This window comes from Plutella xylostella, chromosome 16, assembly GCF_932276165.1.
Source record: "Plutella xylostella chromosome 16, ilPluXylo3.1, whole genome shotgun sequence".
Classification (NCBI taxonomy): domain Eukaryota; kingdom Metazoa; phylum Arthropoda; class Insecta; order Lepidoptera; family Plutellidae; genus Plutella; species Plutella xylostella.
In genome coordinates, this window is record NC_063996.1 from 7822602 (window position 1) to 7842354 (window position 19753).

The following is a 19753-nucleotide window of genomic DNA, read 5'->3' on the forward strand; positions in this document are numbered from 1 at the left end:
GAAGTTTTTCCAATGCTCGATCAAGAAACGTGCCCACGAGACGGTTTTTCAGTGGGACTAAACCCATCAAAAAACTGGGTCTACGTGCAGCACAGACATACGTGCGGTCATCAGTCTTGCTGTCTTGTCGCGCTAAATTTTCGCCACACCTAAGATCAACGGTGTCAGTGGTGAATTAAAACGGACTGACTTAAAATCGTTTCGTGGGCTAGTTTTATAGGATTTTATTAGTAAATATTGATTCTTTAATCATAGGTACCTCTACGAGTTACGATGCGTTTTCTTAGTTGTTAATATCAGAATAATGACCTCGCGCTGTCTTTATTTGTAGCAATCTCTATAAATGTGACACCATTAAAATGTTGCCATATTTTGTAAAAAATAATAAAAAGATTGTGAAAAAACTCGGCTTCACTTGTGTTTTTTTCTAATTTTTCTGTCATTACGCTGATTATTCGATGCATATTTTGTATGCAACAGTTATTTACACCCAATAAAGTGCCCTATTATGAACCAAACTATCGAGAGGAAGGCTCTCGGTGCACCTATAAACTAAAATCAATAACAATCATTGACCAACAAAGGTACGCTTGTTTGCTTTGGCTCGGTATATAACCTGTGTTTTGTGCTGAAGCGTCCGGTTGGCGTCTGTCACGATTATCGCGGATCTGTGTAAATCGGCGGAATATCCTCGTTTGTTGTGTGTGAAATGTTTACAGCGGTGATAATAGTGGGTGGTACTACACGGGCTTTTTGTTTTTAGTTACCAAGATGAACTATGAGGCCGAAAGAGCCATGAACCAGAAGCGGTTGCGAATGGACGGGGAGCCGGGCCACGGAGTCGTGCAGGGGAACGGCCTGCCTCTAAACTACATGGGTATGTGTCCCTCATGTTACTGGAACACTATAATATACATAGACAATACATAAAGCTTATGTTTGACACACTGTTGTTATGTTTGTAGACAATGGGCACCAGATACCCTACCAGCCGTACGCTGGGGCGTACAACACGCATTACCCTCCGCCGGATGCATTTGCGGCGTACGGCCCACCCCCGCCGGGGGGCTATGCACCTCAGAACCTGTCATACGCCCCACCGGCTCACCAGAACTACCCGCATCATCAGAGTTTCCCTCCGCAGCAGCCACCGCAAGCCCAGCTACACATGCAGTCACACATGGGTGAGTTTAAAGTAGCTAATAACCCTGAATATGCTTGATAATCTTTACAAACATGGTTATTGATACTTATTGGAATAATATAGATCTGTATACAATTTTTCTACCTCAAGATGTGTTATCTTCAAGAGCCATAGCTATTTATCATGGTATTATACCATTGAGTAGACAAGCTGGACAAATATGATTACAAAACTTACATTGTCAGCATAACAACTTAAAATCTAAACTTATTTCAAGCATCTGTTTTGCCAGTGCAAGGCTACGGGGACGTTGGCATGCACAAGCCGGCGTGGCCTCCGCAGCCGCACCTCCTGCCTCCGCTGGACCCGCAGAAGGCACTCGACATCAAACAACTGAAGCCAGAGATCAAGCTCGAGCCCACGGACCCACAGAAACGGCCGCATCCCGAGAATGAAATGATGGTACGTTATTTCCTCTCTTACTCTTACATAAACACAGGATGTAAATCATGTAGAAAGATTCAGATGTAACTAAGTAAGCTTATTTTTAATGTTATCAAGTTATTTTAGCTGCTGCTATCAACTACTACAGTTCTATGTATATCAGCGAAAAGTTAAAAAATACAGTACATGTGTGTGTTTGTAGCAAAAATCCTTATAATAATTTTCTGTTATATTTTAGGGTGGGGATTTGGATCAGCCCAAGATAAAGATTAAGACAGATATCTTCAAGCCAGATGAGCTTGCACACCGACCCGAAGTGGAGAAGCCACATGGTACATAGTAAATACTACACTTATACATTAATATTATTTAAGTACATATCGATAATCTGATGATTTCCAAAAAAATATCTTTGTTGTTGTTAAATTTCGGCTTCACTAAGATCTTTCCAATGTTGGAAGCTCTACACGTTTATTGCACTGTGCTGTGAAGTAACAATTTATTTATACTTTTGTTAAGTAATTGTTTTTATCTCTCCTAATTTCAGAGTTATCAATGAAGCCCGCAGAAGCCGTGGCTAAGCCTGTGCCACAAGAAGGTTGGTTATTTTTTTTGTTAGTTGCCTTCATTATCAGACTGTTATTATCCTCTGGACATAGGCCTCTTGCCAAGAACACCACTACACTGATTTCCTTATTTTTTACAGAGATCCAACCGGTAACAAGTTCTGATGGCAATGTGGCAGATAAACCTCCTGGTAAGAATAACATTTACATTTACTATTTATTATTATGCCTTCCTATTTAATCATTTTGGTGTTATAAATTTATTAAATTACCAACCTTACATACATAAATTAACACATTAAAAATACATATTTCATTAATTTAAAATTATAAAGTCTACGATCCACAAAAAGCTTTGTCATTAACCTATATAACAAATGTTATCAGCAATATGCCTTATGCCTATATTTATAAATTGATTGAAGAAGATACTGCAGAATAACAAGAATAAATTATAAAGTTGTGCAGCCGACAAAAATCCCACAGGTTTTTAAAATAATTCTATGGTCCTCAACTCTAGGTATACAGAATGTACCTCTAGGTATACAGAATGTACATAAGAACATTGTGTTAATTTCAGAAGTGTGCAAGGTGGAGAGCAAGAGCGAGATCGCGGCCGCCGACACCTCCACCGACCCGTCGGCTAAACCCGTCGAGAAGAAGTACGTAAATGCAGTATATTATTAAGACACAAAAGATCACAATATAACTCCTCATAGTACACGTACTGATCGCATCTTTGCAAAATCATAGAAAAAGTAGAAGCTTCATATTTCAGTTTACCACTCTTGTTGCTTTACAAACTACACAAAAGAGTGTGGATCAGGAGTTCATTGTGAACAACTTTTTTTTAAAGATGTTTTAATTTAAGTTTAAAGTTTAAGGTTTAAGTCAAGTGACTTATTTGAAGAAGCAAAACTTGAAGTATATTCTCTCTTAGGTAGTAGGCTCACCGCCTTTCAGCTTGCCTTCTTACCGTATTTCAAGACGATATTTTTGTGTCCCTCAGAGAGGGCGACGTGAAGAGCGAAGCGTTCGGCAGCCCGGACCGGCCCAAGGCCAGCACCACCCCGGGCAAGGCGCTGTCGCCCGGCGCCGAGGTGAGTGTGTTTTAAAAATATCTAACAGAAAAATACCTCCATTACTTACATTTAAATGCAATACATGTCATCATCATCATAATCATCAGCTTATAGCAGTCCCCTGCTGGACGTAGGCCTCTCCCAAAGTACGCCACCGGATGTGACCTATAGCTTTCCCCATCCAATCATAACCCTTCGCCACCTTTAAACCTTTTCTTCTGTCGGTGGCGCTTCACCTTTTAAATTACGTTCAATTGATGATTAAGACGCTATTTAACACACCAATTCATAAGGCTAAACCTGAGTTAAAGTATAAGTTGATGATGTCTAATCAAAATGGATTATCGACAAATTTCTGCTCATTAGTCAACTTTGTCCGCTTTGTTCGCCTTTTAAGATTTTCCTTTTCGTTAGGTAACCTTTGGGCATTGAAAGAGCTTTGAAGGGGTTTATGTAAACCTTCAGTGGCCACAAGCATCAAACACATTACTAAATCTTATCATTTCCCCTCCACTACAGCCGAAGAAGCGCGGCCGTCCCAAAGGCTCGACGAACAAGCCCAAGCCGCCCGGCGCCAGTCCTCATAAAGCGACGCTGGCCGCGCCCACCGCCGGCGCCCAGATCCGGGGGCCCGCCGCCGCCCTGCCCAGGCCGGCGCCTATTGGTAACAGATGTTTTATTTATTTAATATGGCACATCAATAGTACATTATTTTGTTATTATGGATGTTTTATTTATAATATTATGAACAGAATACTATGGCTAAAGTAGGAAAATTTCTATTCTTATTTTGTGACCGTGAGCGGCAATTCATACCGCAACAGTTCAACAAAACTAGCGATAAGAATGTATTAGTATCATTTCTTGAAGATCCATTTAAATACCAGACACATGTGATTTTTTATTGTGATTAGCCAGAAAATCCAAACAAAGGTTGCTTGCAATAGATCGCTATTACCGAAAGCTCGCTTATTGTAGGGATACTACTATAACTATTAAGAATTGTAACATACAATGTTACGTATAATCAAAATATATTATTTATTGTATTGTTTGTTGCAGGGCGGCCGCGCGGCACGGGCTACCAGTACGCGATACGACCGTTCAGGAAAGACTTCTCCGGAATACAGTTCAGAAGGTAGGTCCTGGCCTATGCATCTAGTCATTGTGCTGGCTATGTTGGGGGTAAAATAGGCCACTTTGGGATGATGCAATCTACTTTCATAGTCTTGTGTTACCTTACCAAGCTAAACATTACTATCATCAGCCAACATTGCCAGTTCAGCCATTCTTACAAGGTCATAGCACAAGAGTCTTCGTCGGGTTCCGCTCATCTCGCATAATCTTTATTGACCAAAACTCATTTCGCATAACTCGTATGGTCTAAACTTTTTTGGCCGAAACATCACTTTGCCAAGACTTATGTGGCATAAGGCTCGTTTCGTCTAAAACTCTTTAGGCACAATCTTTAAACACCTAAGTTTCGTTTGCTCAAATTTATGTTCGTCTATACCTATGTATAATCTTGTTTCTCCTAATGTTATCTTAATAAATAATATATTAAGGGTCGGCAATAGGCAATCGAGGGTTGGCATTGTCATAGAATTATGTAGTAAATGATGCTCTACAGCCTTGAAAAAAATCACACAGGTAGCCGAAGAGTCTAGCTAGGTGCTGAATCATTCGAATTTAAGTAAATGCTTATGGATAACTGTAAATTAATTACGAAAAACCAGTAAATCACACTCCCGTATTGTAACAACTGTGTCGTAATTATCAAGAATTTTCATATGATTCTTATCAAATTATAAAGATAAATGCTTGGACTAGGCGCTAAATACCTTGTTTTTTAATAAACACACACCTATTTTGTGTAAATTAATCCCAAACTAGAGCAATTTTTTTCCCTCAAATCTTCATACAAATATCTATGGCGGCTTTCTGTGTTATAAAATCATAAACACAAGCGACGTTTGACTCAGTCGGCCGGTGGCCTCCAAAGAAGGGTCACGTCGGTTTAGGCGGCACTGACAGCTCGCGATCTAATTGTGTACAGACACAAAATCACTGCACATTGGTTGTCATTGCACTTTTTCAACTTTTATGACACCAACATAATTTGATTTGAAATTGAGGAAGCATAATTCTTATACTATATTCAATAAATTAAATGATAATGTTTTTTATTAGTTAGCTAGGGTCCCTTGAGACTTCTATTAGTCTGCTGCTGATGTCTTTAAAAAGCTGACGTGCCTCCCCACGGCCCTGGGATGAGGAGCAGGAATATAGTGAATGGATCTAAGTGATGACAATACGTAGGAAGATTAGGTTAGGATTCAAAAACACAGTCTCATGGTGCTGGTTGAGGCATGGTCTCGTGAGGATCTGATGAGGGCAGTAACACGGAGGTGACTGAATTTTATTTCAAAGATTTAATAGCTAAAAGCATCGAGTTTGGGCGCGGTGGTAGCTCAGTCGGGTAAGCGCCCGCTTCTCACGCAAGAGATGCGGGTTCGAATCACGGCGCTGACATGTACCAATGAGTTCTTTTAACTTAAGTACAATGTATACCATCGCTCTAACGGTGAAGGAAAACATCGTGAGGAAACCTGCATATCTAGATTTAGCACATCTAGATATGTGAACCCACCAACCCGCAGTGGACCAGCGTGGTGGGAAATGGTTCAAGCTTAGGAAGGCAGTTTAGACCTTGGGGATATGCACAAAGGTTCCACTCGAGAGAGCCAGGTGCTTACACCCCCACAGAGAATAGAATAGAATCGAGTTTGGGCTATTAAGTATGTTTTTCAAAGAGAGAGAGAAAGATATTTTAGGTTTCCTCTGGATTAGTTAGGTTTACTGGGTTTACTAAATTCATTCGTAACGTAAAATTGTCAATGACGGAATTTCTTCTATAGACAGTAGTCACTAATAAAAACAACGATATATGGCGTGATTTGCAAAAGTACCTATCTAGTCAACCTGCCACGGGGTGACTTCGGTGGGTAACTCAGAATAATACTAATTATATGTTATTGCATCAATAATAAAAAAATCAAGAAAATATTCAAAGTTTCCATCCTCGCTTTTCACGCACACAAATCACAAACTCATGCCTTGTTCTAGGAGCAGGGTCTACCCTGGTGCATTTCCATGACCACTTTTCATTAGCGTCCCACCGGTTTCGATGCTCAGCGGAATAGCACCATTAACCATTATTATTCTGAGATATCATCACTTCTTATTCTGAGTTACCCAACATAAAATCACGCCATCTATTGAAATCATTTTTTAAATTACGATTTGTCTATGGTGTGGTCCCCAAATTTAAGGGTAAAAGCCAAATAATTATATTTTAACCTTTTTTTATACCTATTATATTAAAAGACCTATTCAACGATACCCTACCTACACCATCAAAATAACCGGAAAAAATATCAGCCCCAATTTACTTGTATGGGAGAGGGAGTACCCCAATTTTTTTTGGGTACTCCTCATATCTATGCGAAATATCAGCTTGATATCTTTACCCGTTTCTGAGAAAAAGGGCAGTGACAGACAGTCAGTCAGACAGACGGACAACAAAGAGATCTTATAACGGTTGCTTTTTTCCTTTTGAGGTACGAAACTCTAAAAATATGAAAAAATATTATTCTGCCACCAAAAAATATACTTACAAACATACATACATACAATCAAAAAACATTACTCTCCTCCTTCGGCAGTCGGGTTAAAACAAGTGAGACTGATTCTGAACTTTTGTTCTACGAGTTATAAAAATTAACCAAAAAAAACCTTTATCATAGAAACTTTGTTGACACGTGACTTTTTACCATGGAAAACGTTTTTTTTTTTCACGTTTTTGCAAAACTCGTAGAACTAAAGTTGTTCAGAATGACCCCTTGAGTCATCCCCTTTCGGCTTAGTATACCCTTAGTATAACTTATTATCTACACTTTAATACCTGTAGTTACCTTTCTACAAGTAAATACCACATTTGTTTAGAAATCTAATCGGGTTCCGAGTATGGAGAAAAGTGGCACCCCTATTAATTTCTACTCTTTCCTGGTGCTTACCAGTGTAATTAAAAATTAAACTTAGCCTCAAATCACTACTTGAAAATAATTGTCAATAAAGTTGGCGAGTAAAATTTTATCGACCCACTGTGCAAACTTACATGTGTGCGTGTCACTGCGTGTGCTGTGTGAAGAGCATTGAAAACCCAAAATTGGCGCGGCACGTCACCCTGTACGGGCCCTTAAGTATGTAGTAAATGTACAAATTGTGGTATTTTTCTCCTACATCCCGAAAATCACGATATTGTATGATCAAAAAATCGAAAGTTAACAACCAATATAATTATTACAAACCCCATGAGATCGAAACCTAAAAATAGGTGCGACGACGAGCAAAGCGAGGAGGAGCGTGTTAGGTGCACATGTTCATCAAAACCAAAGCGGAGCGCAGCAAAGCGTTTTCCAAACAGCGGAAACAATACAAGGCACCAGTTTGCGCTATGTAGGGAGACGCTCCGTCAAAGTTACAGCCAAACGAATATTATTACTTTGTATAAACCTATGCCATAGCATTATTAGGCTATTCAAGATTTGGCCATACCATTATTAGGCTAAACAATGTTATGCGCAATAACTTTTTACTAAACGAGATTTATGCCATACGATTTTCGGCGTAACGAGACTTTGACCAAACGTTACTATGCAATACGAGATTAGGCAAATAAATCTTATGCCAAAAAAGGTAGAACCGTCTTCGTCGGCAGGTTCCTAAGATAGTGATGAGTAGAGGAGTGAGTTAGCGCAAATAAGCAAACGGAAGAAGTGTGTGACTTTATTGTTTATCAAAGGTGACATTAGATAGGGAGCCAGTAGTGGTTGAATGAGGAAAGACCAAAACAGAATGTCCAGGACGATTGTTGGCTGCTGATTAGATTAAATTAGATTTAGACAAAGAATTTATCCCTCATTGTCATCCAATTTGATACTTGTTGTTAGTTGCATAGAACCCTTATCTTTAGTTATCATTATTCTATGTTACCCGCAGGCGATGGAGCGACGACTGCCTCGATTCCTCCCACATACCCAACGAGGTCTACTTCGGTGATGTACCAGTCTCTATGGAGGTGCTGTTCAACTACTACGACGCCAACGCGGAGAGAGAGCGGCTGGCGGCCCAGGCGGCGCATATTGCCGCTCAGAAGGCAGCCGCCGCCAAGTTACAGGCGGCTAAGTTGCAGGCGAGGGGGTTATTGTCTACTAGCGAGGTAAGAATGTACGGTAATTATTGTGAATTAAGCGAAATTACAGAGCTTTCGTACAGGCCGCCCCAAAAAAGGAACCAAGCGATCGATTTTCTGGTATCTTGCTTCCGATGGAAGTATAGTGATCAATAGGCATGGAGAATATTCATGGGTGTAGGTATGGATGTCTACTAATATCTAAACTACCGTATGTAAAAGAAGCCCGAAAATAGTACGTTAAGCGCCATCTATGGAGGTGCTGTTCAACTACTACGACGCCAACGCGGAGAGAGAGCGGCTGGCGGCCCAGGCGGCGCATATTGCCGCGCAAAAAGCCGCCGCCGCCAAGTTACAGGCGGCTAAGTTGCAAGCGAGGGGGTTATTGTCTACTAGCGAGGTGAGAATACTAACTACATTCGTACGAAACGCTAAAAAAAACGAATCGGGCGATTTTCTGGTATCTTGCTTTTGATGGACGTAAAGCGATCAATAGGCATGGAGAATTGTCCTGGATGGGTCTCTACTTATGTCTTAACTACAGTATGTAAATGAAGCCCTGCAATAGTACGTTAAGCGCCATCTATGGAGGTGCTGTTCAACTACTACGACGCCAACGCGGAGAGAGAGCGGCTGGCGGCCCAGGCGGCGCATATTGCCGCGCAGAAAGCAGCCGCCGCTAAATTACAGGCCGCTAAGTTGCAGGCGAGGGGGTTATTGTCTACTAGTGAGGTAAGAATACTAACTGTGAATGAAGCTAAAATCGACAAGCCATCCCGAAAAAGGAACCAAGCGGTCGATTTTCTGGTATCTTGCTTTCGATGGACGTGTAGCGATCAATAGGCATGGAGAATTGGCCATGCTACCAATCTATGATATGTATTTTTTATAATTTATTTTGAAAATATAGTAAATTTTAAGAAACTAATTTCGTTATTTTTGTATTTTATTCATTACAACTATTTTAAATATTTATTTAAAATTTGGCCGGCTGAATGTATGTGACTTCACATAAATGCATTATAGGATTCATCCTTGCCTGCGCTACAAAAAAAAAAGTGTTTCTTAACGTCAGTGAGGTAGAATGTCATTGTCATCTAACTCTAAAATCATAACATTGTTAACCCCTCCCCTCACCTGTCGGCGGCCATTTTGCATATTTCATCATTCAATATCGTTATTTCCGGGATGTAGGAGAAAAATACCACAATTTGTATATTTACTTCATACCTACCTAATATATTATTTATTTAGATAATATTACGAGAAACAAGATTAAGTACTACTTGTGTAAACTAATGGGTCAATAAAACAAAAAATGTTTGTTATTCATCCAAATTTATTTTATCACCTTCAAAGTATGCTCCTTCAGAAACGATACACATACGCCATTATACAGAATTATCCAATCATCACAACATTTTATAAAGGTTGGTCGACAGCCGAGGGGTTAAGGTCGAGGCAAATTTCGACAGGCAGCATTTTCGAAATGCGCCTCTCTTGTTGCCATCGTAGTATCCACTCGTTTATTATTTATTCGTAGTAGAGTTTCAAAACAAGGTAGAAAAGATAAATCGCCTTTCCACCATTGGAACTCTCTTTGCAGCGCTCTCTATTCTTTACTAGTTTAAATGTTTCTTCCACGGTTTTTACACCGGTCCACTCTTTTATATTGCACAGCCACGTCAATTTCCTCCTTCCAGGTCTTCTCTTTCCTTCTACTTTGCCCATTTATAAATTAAATAAATTTTTCTACTTCTAACTCTCAGTAACAAATGGCATGGCAAAGATAAATAAACACACGATTTAGACGATTGCTTTTGATGTTAACAGTTTTTTTGTAGACAAATGCCACAGAGTACTTTGTTAATTGGCAAATGCATTATGTGCATAAATCCCAAAAAAATTCTAATGGTAAGGTCAAATGAAGGTTATTAGTTTTTATTGAATGATTAAAAAAATAGAGATTTAATTTAAAATCTGATAACTAGAAATTGTACATACAAGTTACAGGCTGCTAAGTTGCAGGCGAGGGGGTTGTTGTCTACTAGTGAGGTAAGAAGGTCTCACAATTATTGGGAACGAAGCGAAATTACAGCGCTTTTATACAAGCCGGCCCAAAAAAGAAACAAAGTGGGCGATTTTCTGGTATCTTGCTTTCGATGGACGTATAGCGATCAATGGGCATGGAGAATATTCGTGGGTGTAGGTATGGGTGTCTAATGTCTAGGCTATAGTATAACTTAAGTAGAGGAAGCCCGATAATAGTACGTTAAGCGCCATCTATGGAGTTTCTGTTCAACTACTACGACGCCAACGCGGAGAGAGAGCGGCTGGCGGCCCAGGCGGCGCATATTGCCGCTCAGAAAGCCGCCGCCGCCAAGTTACAGGCGGCTAAACTGCAGGCGAGGGGGTTATTGTCCACTAGTGAGGTGAAATTGTGCAGTGATTATTGTGGATGAAGTGAAATTACAGCGCTTTCTTACAGGCCGTCCCAAAAATGGAATGATTTGCACGATATTCTGATTTCATTTTAGCTCTTGATCTTGACTAAACTCAATGTGTCTATTAGTTCCGTAGCCTATCTACAAGATGGCGATGAAACGGCAAACACAAAATATGTACCTTTGCAGTTTAGAATCTTAGTTTGAGGCCCCATTGGTTCGTTGCTACTGAATTCCATGTATATATTAACAGAACCGTCGTGTCGCTGTGTCGCAATGCTGACTAAACGGACCTCACTGTGCAAAATTCTAGAATGTATGAGCCGATTGTCATAAGATACTCTTCCAAAATGGCCGATGGATCCGTCCAATGTCCGCCATTTTATGTTTCCTTACCTCTTTGCCAAAAAAAACTAGCGCACACAACGTCGCATATTTTACTAAAAGAGTATTGCTTGTTGCAGGTGACGACGGTGGACTCCTCATCATCAGACGACTCCTCGGGGTCTTCTGGCAGTGACAGCGAGGACAGTGATGATGTGAGCAAACTTTCTTTCATTTAATTATTCAGTAACAAAGCAATGAGCTGCTATTTGACAAGCAACGTATGACCCAACAATATAATTCTGTCTAATTTGTGACTTGGTTCAAAACCTATCTTCAAGGAACACTGGCTGTTCAGCCCAAACCAAGCGTTGGATAGACCGTCAACGCTATTGCTTTATACACTCATGAGAAATGAAAAAGTTCCACTTAGAAAATATCGACTCCAAATGTACTTCAATATTGCAGCCGCCATTCAAAAACCAGTATTCTAACAGAATAGAACCTCTCTAACCCTCATTACCCCTACCAGGACGCGCCCCTAAAGAAGGGCCCCGGGCGGCCGCGCGGCTCGACGACCCCTAAGGCGGCGACCCCGGGCGGGGGCCGCCGGGGCCGCCCCCCCGTGCCCCCCGAGCTCAGGGAGCCGGGGATCACCGACATGAAGAAGTTTTGTAAAGCCGCCGGGATCCGGTTGGACTACAAGAAACTTGTTGAAGGTAAGAAACAATAATAATAATGCTTTGCCTTTTTATAATACGCACGCCGGATTTCTCGCCATTTTGCCGCGTCCCGCGTGAATTTACCACGTGAAACAATAAAAATTTGTGTAATAATTAGTTACACCCCTATTTTTGCGTCGGGTATAATGAAACAACTATTCGTCAAGTCGCGTGTATCAGCGCCATCTATCGGTGAACTCTAGTATTTCATTTGTAGGTAATTGAGAACACACTATCGGTTTACTTCCAGATGGTGCTGATCACCGTAAAAATATTTTTTTAGTAATTTATATGCTACTATTAATTGTTTCATGTCGTTCTCTCACGTGAGACTCAGGATATCACCTACAATAATGCCTAGAAGAGGTCGATAAGGCCACCTATTGCGTTTTATCCACTGTATTATAAATTGTTATCTGTGTCCTGTTTAGTCAATAAAGTAGTATTCTATTCTATAATCTCCTTTTTTCTCCCCCGCAGGCTGCACAAAGAACAAAGAGCGAGTGCAACGCATGCTAGACCTACTTATAGCCGCCGGGCTACAAGGCAAGCCCACGCTGGAGAAATGCCAGGCGCTGAAGCAGAACAAGCAGCAGAGGAAGAAGCGAGCCGAGCGCGCGCCCAGCGACGCCGCCGAGCCGGATGGTGGGTGGTATTCTATTCTAGTGGACACATAGTACAAGAAGGACCTAACTAAAAAAATCTCAAAAAGTCAAAATCACAAAATTTTGAGTTAGGTCACTATTGCACTGGCGGTGCTTTCTAGCGGACACACGACTCGCACCTTTAGTGGTTCGGTCGGACCAATCACAATAAGGACCTAACTCAAAAAAGCTCAAAAAGTCAAAATCGCTAAATATTGAGTTAGGTCACTATTGTACTAAAGGTGCGATGTATAGAGCGTGGAGCGTCTACTCATAGCGGGCGGGCTACAAGGCAAGCCGTCGCTGGAGAAGTTCCGCGCGCTGAAGCAGAACAAGCAGCAGAGGAAGAAGCGGGTCGAGCGCGCGCCCAGCGACGCCGCCGAGCCAGACGGTGGGTATTCTATTCTATTCTAGAAGACCTTTAGTACAATAAGGACCTAACTCAAAAAAGCTCAAAAAGTCAAAATCGCAAAATTTTGAGTTAGGTCACTATTGTACTGAAGGTGCTTGGTATAGAGCGCGGAGCTCGGACGTGCTCGCGGCGCCGGCTGCAGGTGGAGCCCTTCTATTCTAGTGGACTCGCGACTCGCACCTTTAGTACAATAAGGTCCTAACTCAAAAAATCTCAAAAAGTCAAAATCGTTAAATATTGAGTTAGGTCACTATTGTACTGAAGCTGCGATGTATAGAGCGTGGAGCTCGACCTGCTCATAGCCGCCGGACTACAAGGCAAGCCGTCGCTGGAGAAGTTCCGCGCGCTGAAGCAGAACAAGCAGCAGAGGAGGATGGACTTTAGGCCTATCACGGGCTTACGTGGAAATTCGATACTATTTTCGATACTACGAACAAATGTCATTTTTGGGACTAACTTATTTTGCCTCGCTTCGCTCGGCTCTTCTATTTATGGTTATTATAGGTTAAATAGCCTCGCTGCGCTCGGCTCTCCAGAGTTTGTGGCATGATGGTTTGTTGACGATACGCAAAGTAAACGGAGGTTCGAAAATCCTATAATTGTCGCACTTGATTAGAATAGAACAGTATGCTACTTTATTGATGTTCCTAACACACATCGGATATAACTCAATAGCAGCGGCGGCGGTTACATCTACTTAGCGGCAATATAACTTATCTGGTTTCGTTCATAAATATAGTTTTATTTTATGGTAAAAAATATTATCTTAATTTCTACAATATTAAAGGAGGAATGATCGGTAACGCTTTATCCATTTTGGTGAAGATTTAAAATTATTGGAGGTAGTATACATTATCTAATATTTTGGGAGTTTGAACACAACCCATTTTTTTCTTATCATAATTTTATTATCAGCCAGATGCATGATTTATGCAGATTAACGGTTCATCATCAAGCCTTTACCATGTTCCTGTGTCATCCTATAAGTACATGGTATTGGTATGGAATTTCATAATTTGCCGACAACAAGGGTCGACGCATCGTCGTTAAATTAGTTTAAAACTTGCCTCCGTTTGCCCATATTTGTGCCAAAACTGGTGTATATAGGACTCGCCTTAATATAGTAGGTCCAGCGAATCATGATTTTGGAATCATGATTCGCTGATAACAATCGTGATCATAAGCCCATCCAACTTATCAGCTGTCTTGGAAACAAAAAAAACCTTAATGTGTCAGGCACCGGACACTTGTTATACAAAGGAAAAATCCTTGCGAATGAATCACCGTATTTTCTTATCACTATCGGACAAATATGGCATGTTTTCTTTTGAGTCTTTCGTCTAGAACTAAGCGAGATGTTACGCAACCGATAGCAACATAAAGCCATGCTGTGAGATAGTTGAACAGGCCACTTGATAAGGACGAACTTTTCCAGAGATCACTCTTCGTTTATCGATTCTATTAGTGTTTCTGTCGATATCTCGATATACTTTCCGTGACCGATATAAACAAAGGAAACATTTGTGGTAATTCACGTTTTATCTCAAGAAGGCTCTGTTGTTAGGAAGGATAGCGTTATTGATACGCTAGCAGGAAAGTTTTCGAATCATGTGAATTGCATGTGTTACTATCTCGTCTTCGTGACCCAAATAGAATAGAGCTGCCGTGAATTAACACTACTTCATTGTACTAAAACAGATTCCACTATGAGGCATGAAGAGGTCGAGTCATAATTGTTATTTTACTGGGACCACACACGAGCAAACTAAGTGTACTTATTTCTATTTTGAGAAGGTGGAAAGAGCAATCAGCAAACCTTATCAGTTACACGAAACGCATATAATATTTTACAGATGAAGTTGCCAAAACACCTCTTTTATTTATAACAGTATTTAGGCATGTTACGGGTGCAATGCTGATGCTAAAAATACACTACAGAAAACCTGTGATGTTATATACATAAACTATCCTCTTGAATCAATGTATCTATAAAAAAACTGCATCAAAATCCGTTGCGTATTTTTAAATATTTAAGCATAAAAAGAGACAGAGGAAGTTAATATGTTTTATACTATTTTGTTATAACTTATTAGTTAGTTCGCTCCTCCGTTTTTCCTATAACTGCTGCAAACCCTCCTTACCTTTATTAACCACACCTTCTCTTACTCACCTCACTCTCATTCTCAGGCGAGCAAGGCCCGGCCCCGCGCCGCATGACGCGCGGCCAGACCGGCGTGAAGCCGCGGCAGAAGATCGTCATATCGTCTGATGAAGAGGACGACACGCCGTCGGCGCGCCGCACGCTGTCCAAGCTGAGGTCTTGTGTGGAGGACGAGAGTGACTCCAACTAGGTGGGTGGAGGACTAAAGTCTGTTTCTTAATCTCTGATACCAATTAAATAGAATTCATTTTAACAAACAATACGTCGAACGATACGTCACTTGGTCGCGGGACAATCGACTGCTCATGAACCGTAAAGAATCTGTCGATTAAGTATCTGAGATTTCTAAACAGACTTTAACATTAATTTATTGTAAGTAATGTATGCTATGGGTTTAGGTGTACTGTTTTTATAATTAATTGTGTTTAATTGGGTGGCTGTAAGGATTACAATGCTGAGTTTGGCGTAACACGTACTGTTAAAAATACTCGGCATTTGTTTTACCATTCTTACTTAAGGTTTGGGTTAATTTATTTTAGCATGACCCAGACTATGTGTAACAGGTGCTTAGGATGCGTTTCTGTAAAATGTTGTTTGGGAAACTATAAAAAGTACACTCAATTTTATGATTTTTTTAACATTTCCAGGTAATCCTACACTTCTCGGCCTGGTGAGAGTATGTTAAAACTGGACAATATATCTGTGTCTTCACCGCACTTTTATAAACGAATACTCGTTAACGCCAAGCAGTGAGAGGACTATAACTTTAAAAGTGGCCATCTTGAATCCCAAAACAGACTTTTGAATGAACCTTTCGGATCGTAAAGAAGAAAAATTCCTACTAATTTTTAAAATTTATTATGTATTAAATTGTATAAATTCGACATAACGATTTAGGTTTGTGTTAGGTAGTCAAAGTCTTATATTGGACTCTATTCCACTAGTGCTAAGGGATGAAGTGATGTAGTGTTGCCAGTAAAAAAAGTTTAGTTGTGAGTGTTGCCAGAAATATGAGTAAAGAATATCTTGGTTGTCTGTTCTAAAGTCAGTATTGCCATTAAAATAGGACAGTTTTTACTGGCAACATTACTGGGAAAGTATTAGTGCCCCGGTGGTACATTAGCATTGCATAGAATGTTTGAGAATATAGGTACTGGTTGATTCGAGTGATGTATATCCTAAAGCATGCTGCTTTTAAATATAAGTTAAAAAATATATAAACGCAATATGAATTAAACACTGCGTGAAAGCGACAACTTTGGGTCGCTCTAGTCTTTTCGGTCAGTTTATTTGCAATACGGTTGCCCTAAGTGCAGAATTTGATTTGAAACAAAACAAAGAACACTAAATCACTTTTATGAGCTCAACAGAGAAAGAGAATGAAACTTTAAGAGCTAAAGCATGCAGATAATAAAACTATTATGCATTAAATGAACAATTATTATCTTCACATTCAAAGTTAAACCAGTGTTTACAGCGCCACCTAGGGGCAAATGTCTTCCCACAAATGATTCGTATAGATTAGTTTAGGCTGCCACTAACGACATCTAGCGACCAGACATATTTCCCTTGCTTTCTATCATTTGATTGCTCATCAAATGCGTAATATTTTCGTATCTTTGGAAAAAGTCACTTGAATCAACCGTAGTTTGGTAGGAAATAATCCCTCGCCTACTTAGAGTTAGATTCGCTAGTACAGCCCTTGCGATCCAATGATTTTTACAGGACAGTACCACGCTGTTACCAATAGAGTGCGCCAATTACGAAATATGATATTTTCAGTTTTAACTTAATTTTGGACTATGAAAACTGCGCATCGGTATTGATATTATTGCGTTAAGAACACGCTTAAAATCCTACGTATCGTTTGTAAATGCAGCAGTGGTTTACGAAATTAGCATCCTTGAGTAACGGTTCAACTGTACTTTACATGCGTTGGCCTAACCTTTCTCCACACAGGCTAAGGGTACTTACATAGAGAGACTGTTTCCCTATATGTACCCGTACCGGTAATCTGCTGTTTATCTTTCTGCGAGTGCGCTAGAGCATTTCCCGATTTTAAATCTCTCAGTGAGCGATACCTAATCAAGTTACCGGTACGGGTAGATACAGGGAACCCGATTCTTTATGTAAGGAACCTAAGAAGATAAATGCGGCCATTTGTAATATTCAGTATCTCCTTGGATTGCAAGGGCTACGGCACTTGTTCATAATGCGTGCCTCAACTAAATGTGTATGTAAATTTGCATAGCCTGTGTGCTATTATAATATATATTATGTTGTTTATATTTACATTTGATTCGGTGTGTATTGTGCGGTATTCTGTTGATGTCATTTCGTTATGAGTTTACAAACAATTGTGAGTTCCCTTGCAAGTCATCTCGAAAAAGAATATTGATGATTGATATATAACGAATATTTCAAATATTATTCTGTTGGAATAATTGAATATTCTATATAATAACGACGCAAACATATGGCTGAACACAATGACAAATAAATAATAATCAAAGAATAATACCTATTGGATATCTATAACTTATAAAACAACCATGCAATTTATAAATAGAAGTAACAATAACAAAATTACATGCACAGTAATGAAAGATGGACATCATTCATTGACTATGTCGTTTAAATGTCACCCGGCCACTGACCAATAACAAAAAAATCTTAATGCACAAACTCTGAAAGTCACAGATCTACATATGAGGGTAGTCAAACTAAATGTGAGAATATTTCTTGCCGTTGAGATGCCGAAAGGTAAACGCATTTACTATGGCGCTTGGGTGATAGCAGTTTCTACCACTAGATGGCGATACTATTGCTCGAGTTTGCTTCTTTTGATCGACAAGGAACGCAAGAAATTGAGGTTTTGACTTTGAACCTGCTGGGATGAGAATCGAAGCCTTCCGACAGATGGCAGTGAAACAAAATACTTGAAATGTATTGAAACAGTTTCAAGTCCTACATCGCGGTATCATAGATTCACAGCTAGCTGCCATAACTAGAAATTCTCAATGCTAAGTTTGTTGTCATATGAAATGAAATCGTTTATTTCTTCGACGTAGAATATTAGAATTACTTGTCAAAAGTCATAATCTATATAATTTTATCAGCATGGCAATTAAACATTTATTATTATAACTATGAAAAATATCCTCCATAAGCAGTGATCTCTACTTCTTTAGCTACAGATGAAAAGTGAAAAATGTATTTTCCTCACATTTTCGCTTATTTTATTTTCGTGGGGGAGATTTAGCTCGTCAAAGTTGAATTTTGTAAATCAGATTTATGCAACTAATTATAAAAGCGAATTTTAAACTATTTATTTTAGGTTTTGATATTATTAAATTAATAATTCTGGTAATATCTAGGTCATTACCTCAATTTTTTGCGTTATGGGAAATAAATAGTCGAAAACTTGAAAGAAATATACATAATTATGTTGTGTCTGTAAGAATAACGTACTTTATGTACATATTTAGCTAAATATGTTATGTGTGGTGTCAAATTTTTATATTATAGATTTAAAATAAACATAGCATATAAAAATCATTTATCAATAATATCATAACACCAACAATTTAGATTATAAATAGTTATATTATTAATAACTAAAGATAAGTCGTGTAAATATTGAGAAAAAAACAAACCTTTCATTTTATTTTTGTATAGATGATTGCGAGAGTCATGTGTGTTGAAAATTATAATTTTTAATAATTGTGACGTTAGCCACGGACAAAACCAGAACGAAGGGAAAAGAAGAAAATAAAATAATGTCTAATCAATCGATGATACATAAAATACTGTGCTTAAAACACGCTTTCAATGCAATACGTCATAATATCTAATTATCCATATTATTATATGCTGGAAAGGCAAAATGCCATAAGCAAAAAAACACGAAGTTTGTGTTATGTATTATTTCTATCACTTAATCAAGATAATGCAATTTAAACATCTGCCTTATCCGTGGAGAATCATAGTGTGATTGTCTCATATAAAATGAATTGTACATGCACTTTAATTTCGTTTAGTCCTAAAGATATTTGTTTACTAGTCTTTAAAAGTTGGAGAACCAGTGATTTAATTTTTGCATCACAATTTAATATACTTATAGATGTTTTAGGAGTCGTTGCTATACACGCTGCGCTGTTGTAAACATATTTATTTTAGAATGCCTTACTAATAAATAATTAAGTAAGTATATCAACTTCCATTGCTTGTATATTCAATAGGGCGTGCAAAACCGGTTAACCGGTTTTTCCGAAAACCGGTTAACCGGACAATATTTCACGGTTTTTCATAACCGGTTTTGAGAGTTCAAAACCGGAAACCGAAAACCGGGTTTTCACCGGTTTTAATCGTATTTTTATATACTTTTTTACATACATTTGAAGTTGAACCCATAAACTCTAAAAATAAAAGAATTTGTATATCGGTTGGCACACTGATGGACACTAGATTAATGGTGAAACTCATAAAAAAAGCACTAAAATATTGTATGGAAATTGAAAGACGATTTTCTGGTGCACATGCCGGCACTCTGCCTA

General features: G+C 39.2%; 1 protein-coding gene across 1 annotated transcript; it reads left to right on the top strand.

The window, feature by feature from the left end:
* The first annotated feature begins 375 nt into the window (after positions 1–375).
* On the top strand, positions 376–18354 carry LOC105381773. The gene is made up of 17 exons (XM_048626443.1): positions 376–584; positions 764–877; positions 966–1184; positions 1437–1606; positions 1827–1920; positions 2136–2186; positions 2295–2345; positions 2735–2816; positions 3164–3254; positions 3756–3900; positions 4299–4374; positions 8298–8517; positions 11399–11473; positions 11791–11977; positions 12461–12625; positions 15224–15387; positions 15845–18354. Exons 2-16 carry the CDS (start codon positions 772–774, stop codon positions 15385–15387), a joined length of 1896 nt encoding a protein of 631 aa, XP_048482400.1. The 5' UTR covers positions 376–584; positions 764–771; the 3' UTR covers positions 15845–18354.
* The last annotated feature ends 1399 nt before the right edge of the window (positions 18355–19753 follow it).

Excerpts from the sequence above, each read along its gene's own strand:
- LOC105381773 (XM_048626443.1), top strand. The coding sequence starts at position 772 with ATGAACTATGAGGCCGAAAGAGCCATGAACCAGAAGCGGTTGCGAATG. Across the intron at positions 2,346-2,734 it reads TGTGGCAGATAAACCTCCTG|AAGTGTGCAAGGTGGAGAGC; the intron begins GTAAGAATAACA and ends TGTTAATTTCAG. Across the intron at positions 8,518-11,398 it reads GGTTATTGTCTACTAGCGAG|GTGACGACGGTGGACTCCTC; the intron begins GTAAGAATGTAC and ends TGCTTGTTGCAG.